The sequence below is a fragment of the Mastigoproctus giganteus genome, chromosome 10, assembly GCF_048544385.1.
Source record: "Mastigoproctus giganteus isolate SK-2022 chromosome 10, ASM4854438v1, whole genome shotgun sequence".
In the NCBI taxonomy this organism is placed as follows: Eukaryota; Metazoa; Arthropoda; class Arachnida; order Uropygi; family Thelyphonidae; genus Mastigoproctus; species Mastigoproctus giganteus.
Window position 1 is genome coordinate 218,757,496 of NC_143584.1, and position 21,265 is coordinate 218,778,760.

At 37.2% G+C, this 21,265-nt stretch overlaps 1 protein-coding gene across 4 annotated transcripts in view; it reads left to right on the forward strand.

Moving 5' to 3' along the window:
• Positions 1-21,265, forward strand: part of LOC150079939 (lipopolysaccharide-induced tumor necrosis factor-alpha factor homolog) — a 62,335-nt gene that overhangs the window by 33,760 nt on the left and 7,310 nt on the right. The window contains exons 3-5 of one of the 4 annotated variants that reach the window (XM_090383824.1): positions 1,056-1,130; positions 7,168-7,227; positions 17,688-17,838. In XM_090383824.1, the coding sequence (XP_090239950.1) occupies positions 1,056-1,130; positions 7,168-7,227; positions 17,688-17,838 (286 nt within the window). The remainder of the gene's footprint in view (positions 1-1,055; positions 1,131-7,167; positions 7,228-17,687; positions 17,839-21,265) is intronic. The other 3 variants (XM_090383825.1, XM_090383826.1, XM_090383828.1) reach the window with 3 other exon arrangements.

Sequence of the window (21,265 nt, forward strand, 5' to 3'; positions counted from 1 at the left end):
TAACGGCCTCCGTGCCGAGTGGGCAGGAGCGGGAGTGCAGTAGCACACGCTCTTTGAGCAGACCGGGGTTCAAGCCCCTGACTGCTGAATACGGTCAATCTGCCAACCCGCAGTGGACCAGCGTGGCAGATTATGGTCCATTTCCCTCAACGTGAATTGTTGATGAGGCTTCCATCCTGCAGTGGGTTGATAATGGGCACTTTACTTTTTACTTTCAAACATTTCTGTTATCAAGAACTATAGGTTTTTCTTCTCTTAGTGAATGCTGTTAATTGAATGGGCAAGGCTTCAATTTGGTTTTTTTAATATTTTATTTTCAAATTCAAACTGTGAGGTTTTTAAACTGTAAAGTTTTTTTTGAATTATTATATAGAAGATATAATTTAAAAATTAATATTCAGTAAGGAATTAATTTGAAATATGAATAACACTAATTAAATCTTATGAACTGTTAATAGTTGATTTTTATTGTGTGCAAATCATATAGGATACAAAAGTTTTCTATCCTATACAATTTGTCTCAGCTTTTGGGGTTATATTAAATCCAAGTTAAATCCCATGTGAAATCCTCTTGATAGGATTTAACATGAAATTCAGAAACTGAATTATTAAGTGGTTTTATTGGGAGTTTAACTTACTTATTGTAATACTTTGTACATGTACAGAATAAAATTCACCTCATAACAGTTCATTTGGCTTAGTGTTATATCTCATATTAATCTTATGTTATATCTCATATTAATTCTTTATGAACAACCATGTAATGTTCTCTCAACACATTAATATTCATCAAAGTTTAAATACAGTGGATGTAAACAGATTTGAGTTATATGATGATTTTTGCATTTGAAATATGAACTTCTCTGACTTTAAATGTATATATTTGTTTTATTTATTTTCTGTATATAAATGTGAGCGTAATAATTTTTAAGTGCTGTTTTCAATTGATATTCTCTTTTATTTTAAAAAACGTTTATTTTTTAAACTCTTTTTGTCCTTTTGTGGTGTTCTTTTGCTGCTTGCCTTCTGCTGGACTCCTACTGAATTGGCTACAGGCATGGCCTTCTCACCAGGGCATCCACATCATCCACCCCTTCCAGGGGGTGTACCTGTCTTTCCCATGGTGGCAGGTCAGATATCTTTTACCCATAGCAGGAAAAAAAATGAGATGTGCATGCCTTGATGTTTTGTGTCAGTGTTATAAATTATTTTAAGAGTAGTGGTATTTGATTCCATTCAAAACAATATAGTAGAAAAAATTCCTATATACCTATATTTTTAAAAGAAAATATATATATATTTTTTTGAGTTAATTTAAGTAGTAACATTTATATAGTAGTATTATCTTTTTTATTTTGAGATTTAGAGCATGTGTATGTGTATTAAATGTAATAATATATTACAATAAATGACTTGTGCTTTATGTAAACTAATTATGCAGAGCATGAACTGTCTAAAATGAATGAGAAACTGAAGTAGTTATGATTATAAATTGGTTTAGAACAGTTATGACTTTATATTTAAAACTTATTTGAAAAAATATGAGGGTGTTTTAGAAGTCCTGACTCATCAGGAGAAAAGAGGTGTATTATGTCATTACGTATTCATATTTGCATACCACATTGGTGTATTCATACAAATTCTGTCTTAAAACATTTGCTGAAGACTAACCTTCTGTTGGACATGCCAAACAAATCCAAGTGAGAGCTTGTGGTTTACTTTATACACCAGATTTTTGGATAAAGGACAATAAATAGTTCAAAGTGGCACACCTAAATTTTTTCTAAAAAAATTTATATGCGTCTTTATTCTGACACTATACTGAATAAGAACAAGTAATACCTTTAGTAAAGTGGCGCCTCCTTGGGCAGGAGCAGCAGTGCGTAGTACACACTTCTTGATCAGACCAAGGTTCGAGCCCGTGACCACCAAATACGGAGGATGCAGAAAGGTCAGGGAATGAACACCACATATCCCCGGAGCCTTAGTTGCTAATGCTCCTAAAAACCAAATAAAAAATAACAAACAACAAACAAACAAACCTTTAGTAAAGATAATCTTGTTATCCATAAATTATTTCCTCACTATCTTGTTTCCAGTATTCAGCAACATAAAGCAAGGAAAATGATAGGAAAACTCTACAGAAAATTAACACAGAATCTGGTACATGGCACACATTATTTACAAACACTGAGCTGGAAAGAATTTATGCCTAGACTTTTACCCTTTAGGATAATTAATGATAGAGGTCAAAGTAGTTAAAAGTGTATAGAATTACATTAGTTTCACACTAATGTAATTCTAATAGATATTCAAATTAAATTCTCTCTTTTTTTTTTTTTTTTTTTTGTGCAGCCAGTACATTTTTGCTGAATATCTTCTGTTGCTGTTAATTGTTATTTAGCCTAGAGCAGGTTTTTATTCGTTTATTTTTTTTAAAATAAAAGCTAGAAATAGTTTAAAATGTGTATAACAGATAGCATTACAAAGTGGTGCAATATGTTATTATTTTAATATAAAGGATACAATTAGGGATATACAGTAAAGGCCCAGCTATTCAGCACCACCCATCCATCCAGAAAATTAATGGAGTCGTCATAATTTAAAAATCATACTGTGAAAGCTTTGTTATCCAGCACACAATTAGAGTATTCTTGTTATTTAAATTTTCTGGTTATTTAAGTGTACCACCAACATAGAGAAATTTATGGATAACAATATTGAAACTAAAATTTTGGATATGTACCCACATAAATCACATTATAACATTTCCAGTATTTCCGTGGTGAAAGTAACAAAAGGGCGATCATATGAGGAAAGACTCCAATTATGTAGGCTACAGACTTGGCAACCAAACACCTCAGAGTGAACTTAATTGAGATTTATAAGGCTCCGAGAAGGGTTAGTAAAATGACTGAGGGCAGAATTTTCAGTGTTTAGAAAGAATTCCAGAATATGAGGCCATAAATTCAAATTACAGGGGAAAAGATTTAGGTTTTCCTAGATTATTGGAAGTTTTCATTTGGCCAGCAATTACCAGAATAAGTTCTCTGCAGGTAATTGAGACTGACAGTTTGAAGAAATTCAAAGCTCATCTGGATAGTTACCTTCTTCAGGAGGGAAGTGCATAATTTGTTGTTTCTTACCTTCTCTCTCTTTTTTTTTTTTTTTTTTGCCAGTGCATCAAAAGCCTGTGGCTTGTGCTATTTGGTTAATATTAATAAATTTAAAAAAAGTAACCAACAAAAAGTGTGCATATGACAATCAAAACAACTAAACTTTTAATTTTATTTAAAAGAAAAAAATTATCGTGCATTACTGTCACATCAGTTCAATCTTTTTTAGAAAGTTCACTAGAGCTGAAGTGAAAAAGCTAATTGTTAGACCACATTTTACTCCTTTTGCTTCTTCTTTTGTTTGGCACATAATGGTCTTTAGTTGCCATTGCACTGTAAAACCTCCAGCAAATTCTTTTGCTTTGCTTAGAATCTCAAATCTTTAGAATTTCAAAAGAAGCAAATTGACATTATCTTTGCTTGTGATTTTGACATGCATGATTTCTTGAGGATGGAGTTTTCCACAGATACTTAGTTTATACTTACAGAGTCCAGTCACAATATTATAACCCCCCCCAATGCAGATGTCACACACACATACACACGCCTAACGAATCATACAGTGCATATGTCAAGTTCACACGCTGCAAGCGTATAAGGCTTGATGTTTGGCATCTGTGAACACAGTAACAGCCTCTGTCATGGGCAAAGCACGTGACCTATCAGACCTCGAAAAAGGCATTGGCTATCGGGCCAGGGGTGCCAGCATTCCGAAACAGCAGACTTTGTGATATGCTCACGTGGTGAAAGTGTATCAAGACTGGACGAATGGGACTGTTTTGAAGACCCGATGTGCCAATTATGGAGCCCCATGTGCCATTGATTCCAGAGGTGAACATCTGCTGAAACGGTAGGTCAGGATCAGTCAATGTGCTACTGTTGCTCAACTGGCCATACAGATGAGCTGTGGGGCCACCAGAAAGGTCTCCAACACGACAGTGCAGTGAACCCTGTCGCGCATTGGGCTCTGGAGCAGATGCTTGGTGACAGCACCCATGCTGGTGGCCGTTAATCGCAAGCAACAGTCAGTTTGCACAGCAATACTGACCATGGACCCTACTGAGTGATAACGGGTGACCTTCTCCGATGAGTCACGGTTTCTGCCCCACCTAGTGGATGGATGGTGGAGTATTAGGTGTGAAACCTCTGAGAGCAGACACCCGGACACAATTGTTGGCGACGCCTCTGTAGCCAGGTGGGAAGGAGCAGCAGTGCATAGCACACGCTTCTTGATTAGACCGGGGTTCGAGCCCATCATCACCAAATACGGATGCAGAAAGGTCAGGGAATGACCACCGCATATCCTGGAGCAATATGGCCTTAGTTGCTAATGCTCCTAAAAACCAAATAAATAACAAACAAACAATTGTTGGCAGAAGGCAGGCTGGTGGGGGGCAGCATTGTGGTCTGGAGAATGTTTTCATGGCATGGTTTGGGTCCGCTGATACCTCTGGAGGGCACCCTGAATGCAAATGGTTACCTATCGATTGTCACCAATCAGGTACCCATACATGTTGACCGTGTTCCCTGGGGGTGATGGTATCTATCAGCAAGACAATGCGGCATGCCATGTTGTTGTTTGAGGAGCACGATGAAGACTTCAAGCTCTACTCCCTTGGCTACCGAATTCTGCAGATCTTAACCAAATTGAAAATCTATGTGACCACCTTGATCGACACGTCAGACGGATGGATCCTCCACCAAGGAACCTACAGGAACTCCAGGGTGCATTGCAGTCTGCATGGTCACAGATACCTGTAGCAACCTTCTGTTGACTTATTGAGTCCCTCCCAAGGCTGAAGTGCATGCTGCAAAAGGTGCATATTCTGGATATTAGGTAGGTGGTCATAATAATGTGACTAGACCCTGTAGTTTCTGGATCACACTGGAAACATCACATTTCATATCCATTTAGTATTTTCTTTTATCTTTACCATTTTATTTTATCTAGATTTCCTTGAAAGTTCAGAACAATGGCAAATCTATGCTGTTTCTGTATATCAAAATTTGTAACACAATCTTGGCAGAAACTTCACATTCAAAAAAAAATTTCAGAACCACTGTTTATTGAAGTTTAATTCTTTTGCCATCACTCTCATAGTTAATCATCTTTCTTAATGGGCAAAAATCTGTGAAGTTTACATTTTTACTGATCTTGTGGGTGATTGCTTGTTTGCTTTGTGCATCCTCATGAACATTTTTAGTAACTGGAAGTTGTGTAGAGATAATCTTGATTCTTATTCTTTTAGGTTTTTGTGCAAAAAAAAAATTCTGCAACTCTGTGCTAAAGTAATTTTTTTTTTACGTTATTTGAGAATTGTTTGAATATTCAATGATCCTAAAGATGCTGGCATATGTATATGTTTTGTGCATATTCTAGCAGATTAAATGTTTATGTCAATTAAAAACTCTTGCTCTTAATATTGCTACATTCACATAAGATTGTTCTAGCACCTGATAAATTAGAAGAATCTTACTGAAATCAAGATTGAATTCATCCAAATCAAGATCAAAATCTTAAGTTAGAAAATCTAGATCAAAATCTAAAATTCTTTTAAAAGCAAGGATTAATTTAAACCTCTGTTTTTCAGTCTCTTAGAATAGCTTAGACTAACACAGGACTGATTGGCCAGCCTAAAAAATGTTGCAGCAAGATCAAACACATGCCAATTGTGTTCATGTTATGGTCATTTCTCCTCTGCTTCCACTAGCTGCACAGATTTGGTCTCTTTACTATATAGTTGCAACTCCTGTATTATACAGAATGGCCAGTTTATTAGGTACACTGAACTTCTAGAGTAGTACTTCCTTTAGCACTCGGAGCAGACTTGGTCACAACCTGTTGTTGCTCACATCCTTCGGTTTGGATGATGTCAGATCCCTGCCATGAAGCTTATTTTATCTGATTACAAGATGCTTAATCAGGTTGAGAGCCAATAACTAAGCAGGCTAATGCAGTATGGTACATTCACCCTTTTGCTCTTGAGACCATTGCCAAATGATGTCTTGTAACATAGTACATTATCTTTTTGGAAGTAACATTTACCACATGGATAAACCATAAGCACAGTGGGATGTATCTAGTTGGTAAAAATGTTCAAGTAGGCTGTGGCATTCAGATGTTGGTATGCTGGTATTGGGGACCTAACATGTACCATGAAAACACTCCTTGTATGATCACACTTCCACCATTAGTTTTCAGTACTGACACCTGGCACAGTGTGTCCGTTGATCAATGCTATTGTTGCCATACCCTGTTCCAGCTGTCAAGGCCGACCGGGCTAGCCGAGTGGGTAAAGTACCTGCCCGGCAGCCCAAAGGTCGCGGGTTCGATTCCTGCCTCGGGCTTGGATCAAAGTACTGCAAAAACCTTGGGAGGTGCAATATGGCCACAGAAGCCGATGCGCCAACAACTACCAAATCAAAATCAATCAACCAGCTGTCAAGATGACACTGGAACCTAGGTTTTGTCAGACTAAGCAACCCTTTTCCACTCCTCAAACATTCGGCATGACTTTTCCTCTGCCTACTATACCTGTAGCTACTTGTTTTGACAAAAGCAGAACTCTTGTGTAGCAGAGTTACTGCTATGCTGAGATATCATTTGATTGTGGCCCATCTGTTAAACTGCACATTTGCACTCTGCTGGTCTCACATGAAAAAGGTTACTTCAGGTCTACCGTTAGCTGGATATTTTCCTTTTTCTGGATTGTGCTTGCTGTACACTAAACACTTATGTGTGAACACTTGCCAGGTGGATGTGTCCATGATATTTGCACCATTATGTCTGGTCCAAACTATCAAATCATACTCAAAGTTGAATAGGTGTCCTGCTGGCCTTGCTGAATTGACACACGTGCACGTGCCCACTCTGATGGCATGGATATCTGACACTCTCTGGAACAATTGATTCAGTGGATGTCAGGGAACCTAATATACTGGCCTTGTACTTATGTTATTTAGTATGTTATATATTCTTATTTAATTTTTAATCCATATTACCAATATTAGAAGTAAAATAATTGTTTGAATTTACAATTGCATTCCTTAGGCTATTCAACTCAGCCTCCACCAGCCACAGTGATAATGGGGGCACCACCAACTGGCCAAGGTTGGTATAAGAATTTGCATTTTCTGGTATGTTATTTGCATAACAGAAATGTGAAATATTTGCATGTGCCCTTAATGTTGTTTTTGAAATGTCTGAATACTTCTTGCATGAAAAACATATCCATAATGCATATATAAATATTGCTGTTACAATAGAATTTCTATGAAATTTATTCTGATTATTTGAACTGAGTTGAAAACATTTTTAGTGTGATGACAGCTAATTTTATGTGAGCTGAATGTATAAAAATCAGTTCCTTGGATGATAGGGAACATGGAATGATCAGCATCCCGGGAAGCCAGTTGCTGGGGTTTTCAGGAACTGCTGGGGGTCATGAAACAAGTAAATGCATGGGCTGTGTTAGAGTAACTAAGAGTAAGAATAGGCACATGTATACTTGCATGTACACCAATGCTAGGAGTATAGTAAATAAATTTTGAGAAATTTGAAGTGCTGGTTAAGACATCCAAGGTGCATATTGTTGGGATATCAGAGACATGGTGCCAATCAGACATAAGGGATGCAGAATTGAAATTTGGGGAGTACAATGTGTACAGAAAGGCTAGACAGGATAGGAAGAGAGGAGGGAGTTATGCTGTTAGTTAAGAGACAGATAAAATCTAAGGAAGTACATCCAGTTGACATAGATGAACAGTACAATGTTTAGCATTAGTGAAGGCACATGATGCAAGAAAGCAAGCTTATATAGCATCAGCCAAAAAAAAAAAAAAAAAAAAAAAACCTAATTTCACCCATCCACTCGCTCCAAACGTTTGTCTAGTTCTGAATCTATTTAACAGTTTGAATTTATGCCCTCTCGGGTGGTAATTCTGAGCAAAGAGAAGAATCCCATCAGCATTGAGCATGCTCAAACCATACAACGCTTTATACACCTCAATCAGATCACCTTGCAGGTGCCTAGTCTCCAGACACTGTAATCTGCAAAACTTAAGCCTTTCTTCGTAAGAGCAACTCTTCGTTCCATTCATTAATTTTGTTTTCCCTTCCCTGTACTAGTTCCAACAGCTCTACATCCTTCTTAAAATGAGGCCTCTAGACCTGTATACAGTACTCAAGGTGTAGCCTGGAAAAATTCCTGTATATCATTGACAAGACACCATGAGCTACTCTCACAGATCATCTGCTCAGAGAACTTCATATCTGCCTGCACAATTACCCCCAGGTCTTTTTCATTCTCTACCACTGTCAGCGTAGTACCACAGAGTTGATACATTGATCTAGGGTTACTGTTTCCCATATGTAGTACTTTATATTTGTCAAGGTTAAACTTCATTTGCCACTTCTCAGCCCATCTGCTCAACCTTTCCAGATCCTGTTGCAGCAGCATAGCATCAGTAGTGTCCTTAACAACCCTGCCAACCTTTGTATCGTCTGCAAACTTGGACATCAAGCCTGATATACCATCATCGGTATCATTAATAAATAAGGCGCCTCTGTAGCCAGGTGGGAAGGAGCAGCGGTGCGTTAGCACACGTTTCTTGATTAGACCGGGGTTCAAGCCCGTCACCACCAAATACAGAGGATGTGGAAAGGTCAGGGAATGGCCACCGCATAACCCCGAGCAATATGGCCTTAGTTGCTAATGCTCCTAAAAACTAAATAACAACATAACATCATTAATAAATACAGAAAACAATAATGGCCTAACACTGAACCCTGGGGGACTCCACTTATAACACTAGTCCACGAAGAGTAGTATCCATTGATTTCCACTCTCTGTCTTCTCCCACTCAACCATCCCTTTATCCATAGCAGCAGTTTGCCTCCAGTGCCACACTACTCCAATTTGTGCAGTAGTCTTCCATGTGCAATGGTATCAAAAGCCTTTCTAAGATCCAAATATATGATATTCAAAATAATTCCCTGCATCCAGTTCCTTTGTGACCACATTAGTACCCAATCAAATTGGTCAGACAAGATTTCCCCTTAAGAAACCCATGCTGTGTCTGAGCTATAACTGAAGTCTTATCTATATGATTCTGCAGTGCTTCTTTAACCAGTGCATCCATTAATTTCCCTGGAACAGAAGTTAAACTAACAGGTCTGTATTTACTTTTGTTGCCTTTTGATCCTCCTTTGTGAATCGGGGTCACATTTGCACATCTCTAGCTCATGGGTACCTCCCCTGAGTCCAAGGAAACTCTCATAATTATGGCTAGGGGTTTGCTTACTTCCTTTGCTGCCTCCTTTAATGTAACTGGATAGATCCCATCCATCCCAGGTGCCTTTTTTATGTTTATCTTCAACAATTTCTCTTCCACTTTACTTTCAGTTATTATAAAATCATCTAGCTCATCTTAATTCACCTCTGGCATTCCCCTCCCTGAATAACTCCTCATGTGTGAATGTAGATGCAAAATACTCATTTGGTTGTTAGCTGCCTGAGCGGGATCATCAACAGTTGAACCATTGATATCAAGTGGATCAATCTGATTCATCCCCCTCCTTGTAGAGTTTACGTAAATAAAGAACTTTTTGCTGTTTTTCTTTGCATCCTTTGCCAAAGATTTTTCATAATCTACCTTTGCCTGCCTAACCTGCTTTGTGACTTTGGTTATGGACCAGCTTATATATATCATAGGCTTCTGTGTCATGTGTTGATTTATATGTATCTCATGCATTTTTCTTCTGTGCCATGTCTCATTAGTTCATCTGACTTCCATTTAGGCCTAAACCTTGAACAATATTTCCTAGTTGGTATGAAAAGTCTAGTAGCATTCCAAGATTAATTCTCTGTATGCTTCCCATTTTGAATTTGCTGTTGGTAACATTATCAGTTGGTCCCACCGTATAGAATTTAAATAGTCTCAGACCACTGTAGTCGCCTTTACGAAAGCAAAAACCCTTCCCTTTACCCTTGATGGTAGTTACCTCTTTGAGTAAATCCCATTTCAGCACACTGTGATCACTGCCACCTTGTGGTTCCTTTATCTGTAGATTCTTAATGCATGAAGAATCACTATTGATGACCAGATCAAGAGTATTACTCCTAGTTGCCTCCCGAACATGCTGCTGTAGAAAACAATCACCCAATAAATCCACAAAAGCATGCTAGTGTTTGATTGACCAAACCACAAATTCCAGTCAATATTGAGTCAGTCTGGTGTGACATAAGCACTGGGAAAACAAAAATTAGGTTAGGAGTGTGTTATAGACCTAATGACTGATGAGAACAATGAACAATTATACAGAGAAATAGTGGGCCAGTAAATCAGAGTATCTGATAATGGGGGATTTTAACTTCCCAGATATAGACTGGAACTTGTGGATTGGTCAGTCGCACACTAACAAGGCTTTTGTGGATTTATTAGATGATTATTTTCTACAGCAGCATGTTAGAGAGGCAACAAGAGGGAGTAACACTCTTAATGTGATTATCAGCAGTGATGATTATTCATGCATTAAAAATTTACAGATAAAGGAACCACTAGGTGGCAGTGATCAGTGTACTGATGTGGGATTTACTTAATGATGTAACTACCATCATGGGTAAAGGGAAGGGTTTCTGCTTTCATAAAGGCGACTACAGTGGTCTTAAATTTTTTAGGTTCTATACAGTGGGATCAACTGATGATGTTACCAACAGCAAATTCTAAATGGGAAGCATTCAAGGAAGTAATTTTGGAAGCTACTAGGCTTTATTTTTCCAAATAAGAAATACTGCTCTAGGTTTAGGCCCAAATGGATGTCAGATGAACTAATGAGACTCGTGGCAGAGAAGAAAAATGCATGGGATGCACATAAATTGTCAGGCGACACAGAAGCCTATTGTGGATACAAGCTAGTCTGTAATGAAGTCACAAAGGAGGTTAGGCAAGCAAAAGCAGATTATGAAAAATCTTTGTTAAAGGATGCCAAGAAAAACAGCAACGAGTTCTTTACTTATGTAAACTCTAAAATTAAGGGGATGCATCAGATTTGATCCACTGGATATCAATGGTTTGCCTATAGAAGATCATTCTCAGATAGCTGCCGAACTGAGTATTTTTCATCTACATTCACACATGAGGAGTTATTCAAGGAAGAGAGGGCCAGATGTTTATAAATGATTTTGTAATAACTGAGAGCAAAGTGGAGGAGAAATTGTTGAAGTTAAACATAAGAAAAGGCACCTGGGGTGGATGGGATCTATCCAGTTATATTAAAGGAGGCAACAAAGGAAGTATGCAAACTCTTAGCCATAATTATGAGAGCATTCTTGGACTCAGGGGAGGTTCCCATGGACTGGAGATGAGTAATTACAGACTTGTTAGTTTGACTTTTGTTCCAGGGAAAATAATGGAGTCACTGATTAAAGAAGCATTGCAGGATCATCTAGACAAGAAAGCAGTAATAATTCAGACAAAGCATGGGTTTGTCAAGGGGAAGTCTTGTTGGGCAGACAACTTGAGTAGTCGAGACCCGCTAATTTTCGTGAAGTCGGACAAATGCTAATAATTTATTGTAATTTTTCTTTGTAGTGGATCTGCGATCTCATTATGGATTTAAAATAAACTTTGTAGACTTTTTCAAAAAGGATAGTATAGGCTATTTTTTTAAACACCACACTTTGAAATACCACATTGGAATGTGCCCTGGCTATAAAAGACAGCCTACGACATGTATTCACCCTCCTTTGAAGATGTTATTAATGAAAAGCCCCCATCAGGCTTCAGGACATCATTCCCCTTTGTACTTATAATTACTCCCCATTCAAGGATTTAGGACAAAGGCTTGCTTTTTCCTTTGTTCCCCTACTAGATGTATTCTATTTCAACACCTTTCAAATTATATTTTACATGGATACAGCCATTCGAGAAGAAATCTCCAGTTAGGAGAATTCTTCTGCCTTAAAAATATAATATTTCTAAAATTTAATATTCCAAAAATAGCCTATACTATCCAGTTTGGAAAAAATCCACGGTTTATTTTAAATCCATAATGAGATCGCAGATCCACTACAAAGAAAAATTACAATAAATTATTAGCATTTGTCCGAATTTACGAAAATTAGCTGGTCTCGGCTACTCAAGTTGTCTGTCCAACTGTCTAATAACGTTTCAAGACTTTAGGACCTCCATAATTTTTTTACACTAATGGAAGTCTTGTCTGACCAATTTGATTGGATACTATGATGTGGTCACAAAGGAACTGGATGCAAAAAGTAATTTTGATATCATATACTTGGATTTCAGGAAAGCTTTTGATACATGTTGCACATGGGAAACTACTGTACAAATTGGAGCATTATGGCATTAAGGGCAAGCTGCTACAATGGATAAAAGGATGGTTGAGTGGGAGAAGACAGAGTGGTAATCAATGGGTACTGCTCTACATGGAATAATGTTATTAGTGGTGTCCCTCAGGGTTCGCGGTTGGTCCCATTGTTGTTTTGTATATTTATCAATAATATTGATGAAGGTATGTCAAAGTTTTCAGATGATACAAAGGTTGGTAGGGTTGTTAATAACAGTAATGACAGTATGCCGCTGCAACATGATCTGGAAATGTTGGGTAGATGGGCTGAGAAGTGGTAGCTGAAGTTTAACATTGACAAATGCAAAGTACTGCATATGGGTAGCAGTAAACTCAGAAATGTACCAACTATGTGGTGTTACACTCATAGTAGTGAAGAATGAAAGAGACCTGAGGGTAATTGTGCAGTCAGATATGAGGTTTTCCTGAGCAGTGCAGACAGGCTGCCAGAGTAGGTCATGGGATCTTGTCAATGATGATATTCAGGAAGTTTGCTGATTATCTCCTTGTGTAAGGTATTGGTCCAGCCACACCTTCAGTACTGTATACAGGTCTGGAGGCGTTATTTTAAGAAGGATGTAGAGCTGCTTCAAAAGTACGGAGAAGGGCAACAAGACTGGTGAGGGGAACAAAGAGGTGCTCTTACAAAGAAAGGCTTAAGTTCTTCAAATTGCAGCGTCTGGAGACTAGGCACCTGCGAGATGATCTCATTGAGTTATATAAGGCCTTGAATGGATTGAGCAGACTCAATGCTGATGGGATTCTTCCTCTTGCTCAGATTACAAACCTGAGCGGGGCATAGATTCAAACTGAGGAAAGACAGTTGTAGAATAGATGTGTGGAAGTTTACCTTTGCCAGTAGGTAGTTGATTTCTGGAACAAACTTCCATCTGTTGTTGTGGAAGTAGATAGCTTAAATAAATTCAAGGCAGAACTAGACAAACATTTGGAATGAATGGATCAGTGAAATGGGAAGGGTTTTTTGTTTTGTTTTTTTTTTTGGCTGATGCTGTATAAGCTTGCTTTCTTGCATCATGTGCCCCTACTAATGCTAATGAACAAATAAAATTGAGGATACTTATACTCTTACAAAATGTTCTTGTCATTCACTTTAGTAGTACAATGCATGAATTTCTTTAGTTGAATGAGTATGAGGCAAGTGTGACACTTCTGTTTGTTTTGAAATTTAAGGTGAAAATTGCATTACTACATGTGGTGATCCTTCTGTGTCTTCTATATGGCATTTATCTTGGAAAAAGATTAGGATATGCTTATTAGATAAAATGAAATAACTGAAGATATTAATTAGAACTGTGGATGGTGATTAAACTAAAAAAAAAAAACTTGTTGCTGCCTAACACAGTAATCCCCTCTTGATCAGCATAACTGTTACACTCTGTTAAAAAAGCATACCTTCAAAGCCCCTCCACAAAAGTTATTTTATTTTTATTTTTTATTTTTATTTTTTTTTCAAGCTAATCTGTTGCCTCTCTCTCCCACACTAATTGATAGAGGTTTTCATCAATTACTTAGGCTCACCACATTCTTTTCTATTTACATAACATTTCAACTATGAACTTTGTTGCAGATTGGGCTGAAAGTCTCAAGTTGGGCTATAAATGAGAGCGGTTGGCTGTGGCTATAAAGCAACTCATTGAGCATGTGCATTGTTTTGGGTAAATTTAACTTACCAAATTTATGAGATTTTAGACTGTTCTGCAAACATTTCTAATTTGAAATGAAATGTAATGCACCATTATTGTACTCTAAAGATACACAGCAAAATTCCCTTGCAACAAACTTCACAGAGGTGCACAAATCATTCATTGCACTGAAATTTCGTTATGATGAATATTGCTGAGAATGTCATTAAATTATTTCAAAAAGAACTATTATATGTTCAAATAAATTCTACTGAGCTTTCTGCAATTTTATAATATGTAGAAGTAGTAATTTCTGTTATAAAATTAAAACTCTCACAATTATTACTATAGTTATATTTTATTACAATTGCTCAATGTCATTTTGAAAGTTTGAACCCGTCACCACCAAATACGGAGGATGTGGAAAGGTCAAGGGAATGACCACTGCATGTTCCCAGAGCAATATAGCCTTAGTTGCTAATGCTCCTGAAAACCAAATAACAAACTAACAATCATTTTGAAAGTATATTACATATATAAGAAATATTCCACATTCAAAAATATTGTACAGTAGACACAACATGTTACTTTTCATATATTTATACGTCAATTTTGTTTTGCTTGAACTCCCCCCCCCCCATCCACATTAATGAGACTGCAACTTTAGTACAATCAAAAATTCAGCTTGCATCTTGTTGAATTTGATTAATAATTCTGGCACTTTTTTTTTTTTTTTTTTACCAGTGGTGTGGACTGTTGATGTGGATGTACATAAAAGAGCATGAAAACACATGGCCTGTTTTATTACTACCACCAATCTGCTTTTTTTTTTTAATTTGAGCATTTTTAAAAAAAAAAAGTTCTCTACAAAATAAAGAAAAAAAAAAGTAACTAGATACTTAAATTTATGACACATCATTCATGATTTTTTTTTTTTTTTTTTTTTAATCCCTTCTCTTGCTCACAATTCTAATACAGTTTTTCTCTGTCTTTTTTTTCACAAAAAAAAAGCACCATTAAATTCCATTTTTTTTTTTTTTTTTTTTTTTTTTTTTTAACAATTCTACAAATTTGAGCCGAATTTCGTTCTTCACTTCTCGTTAAGGAGTTGGCCATGAAATATACTGGTCTGTATACCTCATGACAACGCCTTAACTAGAGGTGAAGAAAAGTAACGTAAAAATGTGGCATGTGAGATATATTATATAATCTAAGTTATACAGTAAAACTTTTTTTGTATGTGTGATGGGATGCTGAATTTGATGTAACAGTCCCCTTTGATAAAATGCCAAAGAAATAGTCATGTAGTGTTTAAGATGTCTGCCGAAACATTTCAAAGTGGTAATAATGTCCAGTGTTTCTGTGTAAAATAACATGATTACCTCACAACCACAGTTGTGGCTAAGGGAACAACTCCACTTCCTTTCATAGTCACTTCCCAATTTATAACCCTCCCCCATATTGGGTGACTAATATTAATATGGGCCACTTGTCTTTTCTTTTGTCTTATGTGTTTTAGAGGCTAATTTGCATGTTGTGGGTGCAGAAAAATGCTACTCCCTCTGCCGGTGACGGCGCCTCCGTAGCCAGGTGGGAAGGAGCAGCAATGCGTAGCACACGCTTCTTGATTAGACTGGGGTTCAAACCTGCCACCACCAAATACGGAGGATGCGGAAAGGTCAGGGAATGCCCACCGCCCGGAGCAATATGGCCTTAGTTGCTAATGCTCCTAAAAACCAAAAATAACAATAACCCTCTGCCTGTGATTAGCTAACTATAGCTGTGATTTGAAGAGGCCTAAAGAATTTCTTGTCAATGATGGAAATCTAACCCAGACCTCTCCAAACAGATGACAGGTGATAGTGTATCTTGCCAACTAAGCTGCTACAGGGGAAGTTTTTTTAAAAAAAAAAAATAATATTGCTACATCTGTTGTGGGTAGTTCATAATTGGCAAAAACATCCAACAAGTAGGTCATGGACTTTGTGGTTTAATTTTAAATAGGTCCCACAGTGGTGAGACCTATTCAGAATTATGTATGAGAATTCATCCATTAATACCAACATTGCTTGCCCCAATTAAAAATTTCCTCTGAAGGAGTGAAAGTATTTCTGTCAGCATATGGTATAATTTTATGAAAAGTGCTGTATTACAGGCTGAAAGAGGCCTGCGCTGTATTTTACAGCTGTAATTATTTTAAATCTGATTTTATAGCTCTGTGAAAGGGGGAAGGGAATGATACATGATTAGCCATTAACTATGATTTAAAGGAAATTAAAAATACTTTTAAACCATATAATAGTTTTAAATGTTTATTGAAGTGAATCATGTCAATTTACACTTAATACTTTAGCGATGTTTCAGCTGATCCCCATCATCAGGACTATAAGGGAAGTTAAAACATGAAAGAAATCAAATTAGTAATTGTAGAGTTACAACATGATTTCGGTGCCTCCGTAACCAGGTGGGCAGGAGCAGCAATGCATAGCACACGCTTCTTGATTGAGCCCGTGACCACCAAATATGGAGGATGCGGAATGGTCAGGGAATGACTACCGCATATCCCCAGAGCAATATGGTCTTAGTTGCTAATGCTCCTAAAAATCAAACAACACGATTGCATTATGAAGTTACATTAATGAATTTTAATACTGTATTGGCATTAAATTGAGATAAATTACTTACATTAAATTTTTACAAAATTACAAAGATTATTTTATGAGAAAGTGTTTACAGGAAATATTGAGAAGATTCGAATTTAAATTTGGAAGGCACAAGGGCCACTTGGTTTTATAGAAAGGAGGTGCATAAAAAATATAATAAATAACTCTGAAAGGAGGGGCCAGAATATGGGGAGGGAGAGAGAGAGAGAGGGAGAGAGAGAGAGAGAGAGAGAGAGAGAGAGAGAGAGAGAGAGGGAGAGAGAGAGAGAGAGAGAGTTTGAAGTATGTTAGACTGGGGTAGCTAAATTGGCAAGGCAGTTTTTTTTTTTTTTTTTCTTATAGTACAAGAGAGAGGGTGTGATCAGTCATGATTAAGAATTATGGACTTCCCTCTAATAGGGTTTACTTCAACCAAAGGGTAAAGGGATTTGCAAGATGAAAAGAGCTCCAGGCTAAGAGGAAGAGTACCCACTTGATAAATAGGAAAGGTGGAGGAAAATGTTTTCATACCAAGATTATGTGGAAGTGAAGTGTAATGATAAGGATAAAATCCAAATTCTATGAAAATGAGAAAATTAGAAATAAAGAATTAAGGATGTATTTATACGAATTACAGAAAAACATTTGAACGCACACAGATCAGAAGGGAGTAGGCAGGGTAGTTATCATAACTGCAGTTAATCTTCTCGTAAGTAACCTGGCTATTCCTTTAAGTGATTTTTAATTTCCTTTAAATCACACTTAATTGTATAATTGTTTTTTTCTTATAGTGGCTCAATATGTTTGATAAAATTACATATTTCTGAATTGAATGTTTGATTCTTTGCTTTTTTTTAGCGTATTTATTTACTTATCTTATTTTTTTGTAATTATCTACATGTTAATTTTTTTTTACTAGTAGCCTCTGTCACGGTAGTTAATGTAGCTCACTGGGGGCCATATCCAATGAATGTAGGATGCCCTCACTGTGGAGCACAAGTGATGACAGAAACTAATGCCAGTCCAGGCTTATTAACATGGTTATTGTCTGGAGCCCTTGTATTTTTGGGGTAAGTATAATTCATATTGGATATACATCTTATATAATTTATTAAGTGTTCTCTTCTGGTAATTATTAATCTCCAAAATATGTGGTCACTGAAAATTATGACAAAAAAAAAAAAACACACACACACACTTATTGATGAATAGCCCTTACAGTTGGTATAATGGTTGTAGTCATTGCCCTTCCACACCATGTGGAAAAGCCTGGATCAAATGCTGTTGAGACAGAAGCAATATTTATGGTTTGTTTTCTCTCCTAGAAACTGGTTTTTCCTTTAGTGGGATAAGTAAACCTGTTGAGAACATGCAGTTTACTAATACATATTGTGCCTTATGGTTTTGATTGCCTTGGTAGTAATTCTAAGTAAGCTTGATGAACAGGTAATGCTCCAGTGCAATTTTCTTTTAAAAGTAACAGTCAAGCACTAGAATTTAGTTTGAAATATTTCCATATAAACTATTTATAAATTAAAAAATAATGAAAAAGATTATTTAGGTGACCCCAAAAATTATGGCAATGTATTTAAAAGCAAAGATCTGTTTAACTTGCCTAATTTTGTATCATGCATGGCCACTTTAGTGTACTCCCCTCCCCCCTTTGTGGAGTGCAGTGATTTTGCCATTTTTGTAATATAGCTGAAATTTTTTTTTTCATAGTACTTCAAGTTTCTTCTGAGAGTTTTACTGCATTAGCAAAGGCACATGATGCAAGAAAGCAAGCTTATATAGCATCAGCCAAAAAAAAAAAAAAAAACCCCCTTATATCAGCCATCCACTTGCTCCAAATGTTTGTCAAGTTCTGCCTTGAATCTATTTTAGCTATCAACTTCTACAACGACAGATGGAAGTTTGTTCCAGCAATCAACCACCCACTGGCTAAAGACAACCTTCTGCACATCTATCCTACAGCCGTCTTTCCTAAATTTGAATTTATGCCCTCTCTGGCGATTATTCTGAGCAAGAGGAAGAATCCCATGAGCATTGAGCATGCTCAAACCATTCAAGGCTTTATACACCTCAGTCAGATCACCTTGCAGGTGCCTAGTCTCCAGACACCGTAATTTGCAAAACTTAAGCTCTTTCTTCGTAAGAGCAACCCTTTGTTCCATCCACTAATCTTGTTGCTCTTCTCTGTACTCGTTCCAACAGCTCTACATCCGCCTTAAAATGAGGTCTCCACACCTGTATATACAGTACTCAAGGTGTGGCCTGACCATTGCCTTATACAAGGGGATAATCACCCACCTCCTTATCCTTGCTAGTAAAATTCCTGTATATCATTGACAAGACACCATGAGCTACTCTTGCAGACTGTCTGCACTGCTCAGAAAGCTTCATATCTGCCTGCACAATTACCCCCAGGTACTTTTCATTCTCTACCATTGTCAGTGTAGTACCACACAATTGATATGTTACTCTGGGGTTACTGCTTCCCATATGCAGTACTTTACATTTGTCAACGTTAAACTTCAGTTGCCACCTGTCAGCCCATCTGCTCAACTTTTCAAGATCCTGTTGCAGCAGTGTACAGTCATTAGTGACTTGGACATTAACCATGATATACCATCCATCAATATCATTTATAAATACAGAAAACAACAATGGACCCAACACTGAACCCTGAGGGACTCCACTAATAACATTAGTCCACAAAGAGCAGTGTCCATTGATTACCACTCTGTCTTCTCCCACTTAACTATCCCTTTATCCATAGCAGCAATTTGCCTCCGATGCCACACTGCTCCAATTTGTGCAGCAGTCTTCCATGTGCAACAGTATCAAAAGCCTTTCTAAGATCCAAATATATGATATCAAAATTATTTTTGACATTCAGTTTCTTTGTGACCACATCATAGTATCCAATCAAATTGGTCAAACAAAACCTCCCTTAACAAACCCATGACATGTCTTAACTATTACTGTAGTCTTGTCTAGATGATTCTGCAATGCTTCTTTAACTAGTGACTCCATTATTTTTCCCAAACACAACTTAAATTAACAGGTCTATAGTTACTTGTGCCACCTTTTGAACCCACTTTGTGAATTGGTGATACATTTGCACACCTCTAGTCCATGAGAACCACTCCTGATTCCAAGGAAGCTCTCATAATTATGACTAAGGGTTTGCTTAATTCCTTTGCTACCTCCTTTAATATAACTGGATAGATCCCGTCAACCACAGGTACCTTTCTTATGTTTAACTTCAACAATTTCTCCTCCACTTTGCTCTCAGTTATTACAAAATCACTTAGCTCCCTGTTAGAATTTGATAAACTTCTGGCATTACCCTTATTGAATAAATCATCCTCGTGTGAACGTAGATGCAAAATACTCATTCAGTTTATCAGCTACCTGAGCATGATCATCAATAGTCATCTATGTTAAGTGGTCCAATCTGATTCATCCCTTTCCTTCTCGAGTTTACATAAGTAAAGAACTCTTTGCCGTTTTTCTTTGCATCCTTTACCAAAGATTTCTCGTAATCTGTCTTCGCCAGTCTAACCTCCTTTGTGACTTGATTATAGACTAGTTTATACCTGCCAAAGGCTTGTTTGTCACTTGATACTTTATATGTATCCCATACATTTTTTTTTCTCTGCCACAAGCCTCTTTAATTCATCTGACATCCATTTAGGCCTAAACCTTGAACAGTATTTCTTAGTAGGAATGAAATGCCTAGTAGCCTCCAAAATTAAGTCCCTGAAGTCTTCCCATTTAGAATTGAACGTTGGTAACATCATCAGTTGACCCCACTGTACAGAATTTAAGAACTGTCTGAGACCCCTGTAGTCACCTTTACGAAAGCAAAAGCCCTTCCCTTTAGCCTTGATGGTAGTTACATCTTTAAGTAATTCCCATATCAGTACATTGTGATCACCTTCACCCAGTGGTTCCTTTATCTAGAAATTCTTAATGCATGAATAATCACTGCTGATATTCAGATCAAGAGTATTATTTCTTCTGGTTGCCTCTCGAACATCCTCCGTAAAAAACAGTCATCTAATAAATCCAAAAAAGTCTTGCTAGTGTGCAAGTAGCCAATCCACAAGTTCCAGTCAATATCTGGAAAGTTAAAATCATAAGACATTCTGATTTACTGGCCTACTCTATTTCTCTGCACAATTGCTCATTATACTCATCAGATTCATTAGGCCTATAACACACACCTACTCATTTTCCCTTTCCCAGTGCTTATGTCACACCAAACAGACTCGGTGTTGTATTGTCCGCCAACATTAATTGGATGCACTTCCTTAGATTTTGTGTTTCTTAACTAACAGCATAACCCCTCCTCCCTTCCTGCCCTGTCTATCCTTTCTGTACACGTTGTACTCCCTAAATTCCAATTCTGCAGTGCTTATATCTGTGTGACACCATATCTCTGATATCTAAACATTATCTGCCTTTTATGTCTTGGCTAGCACTTCAAGC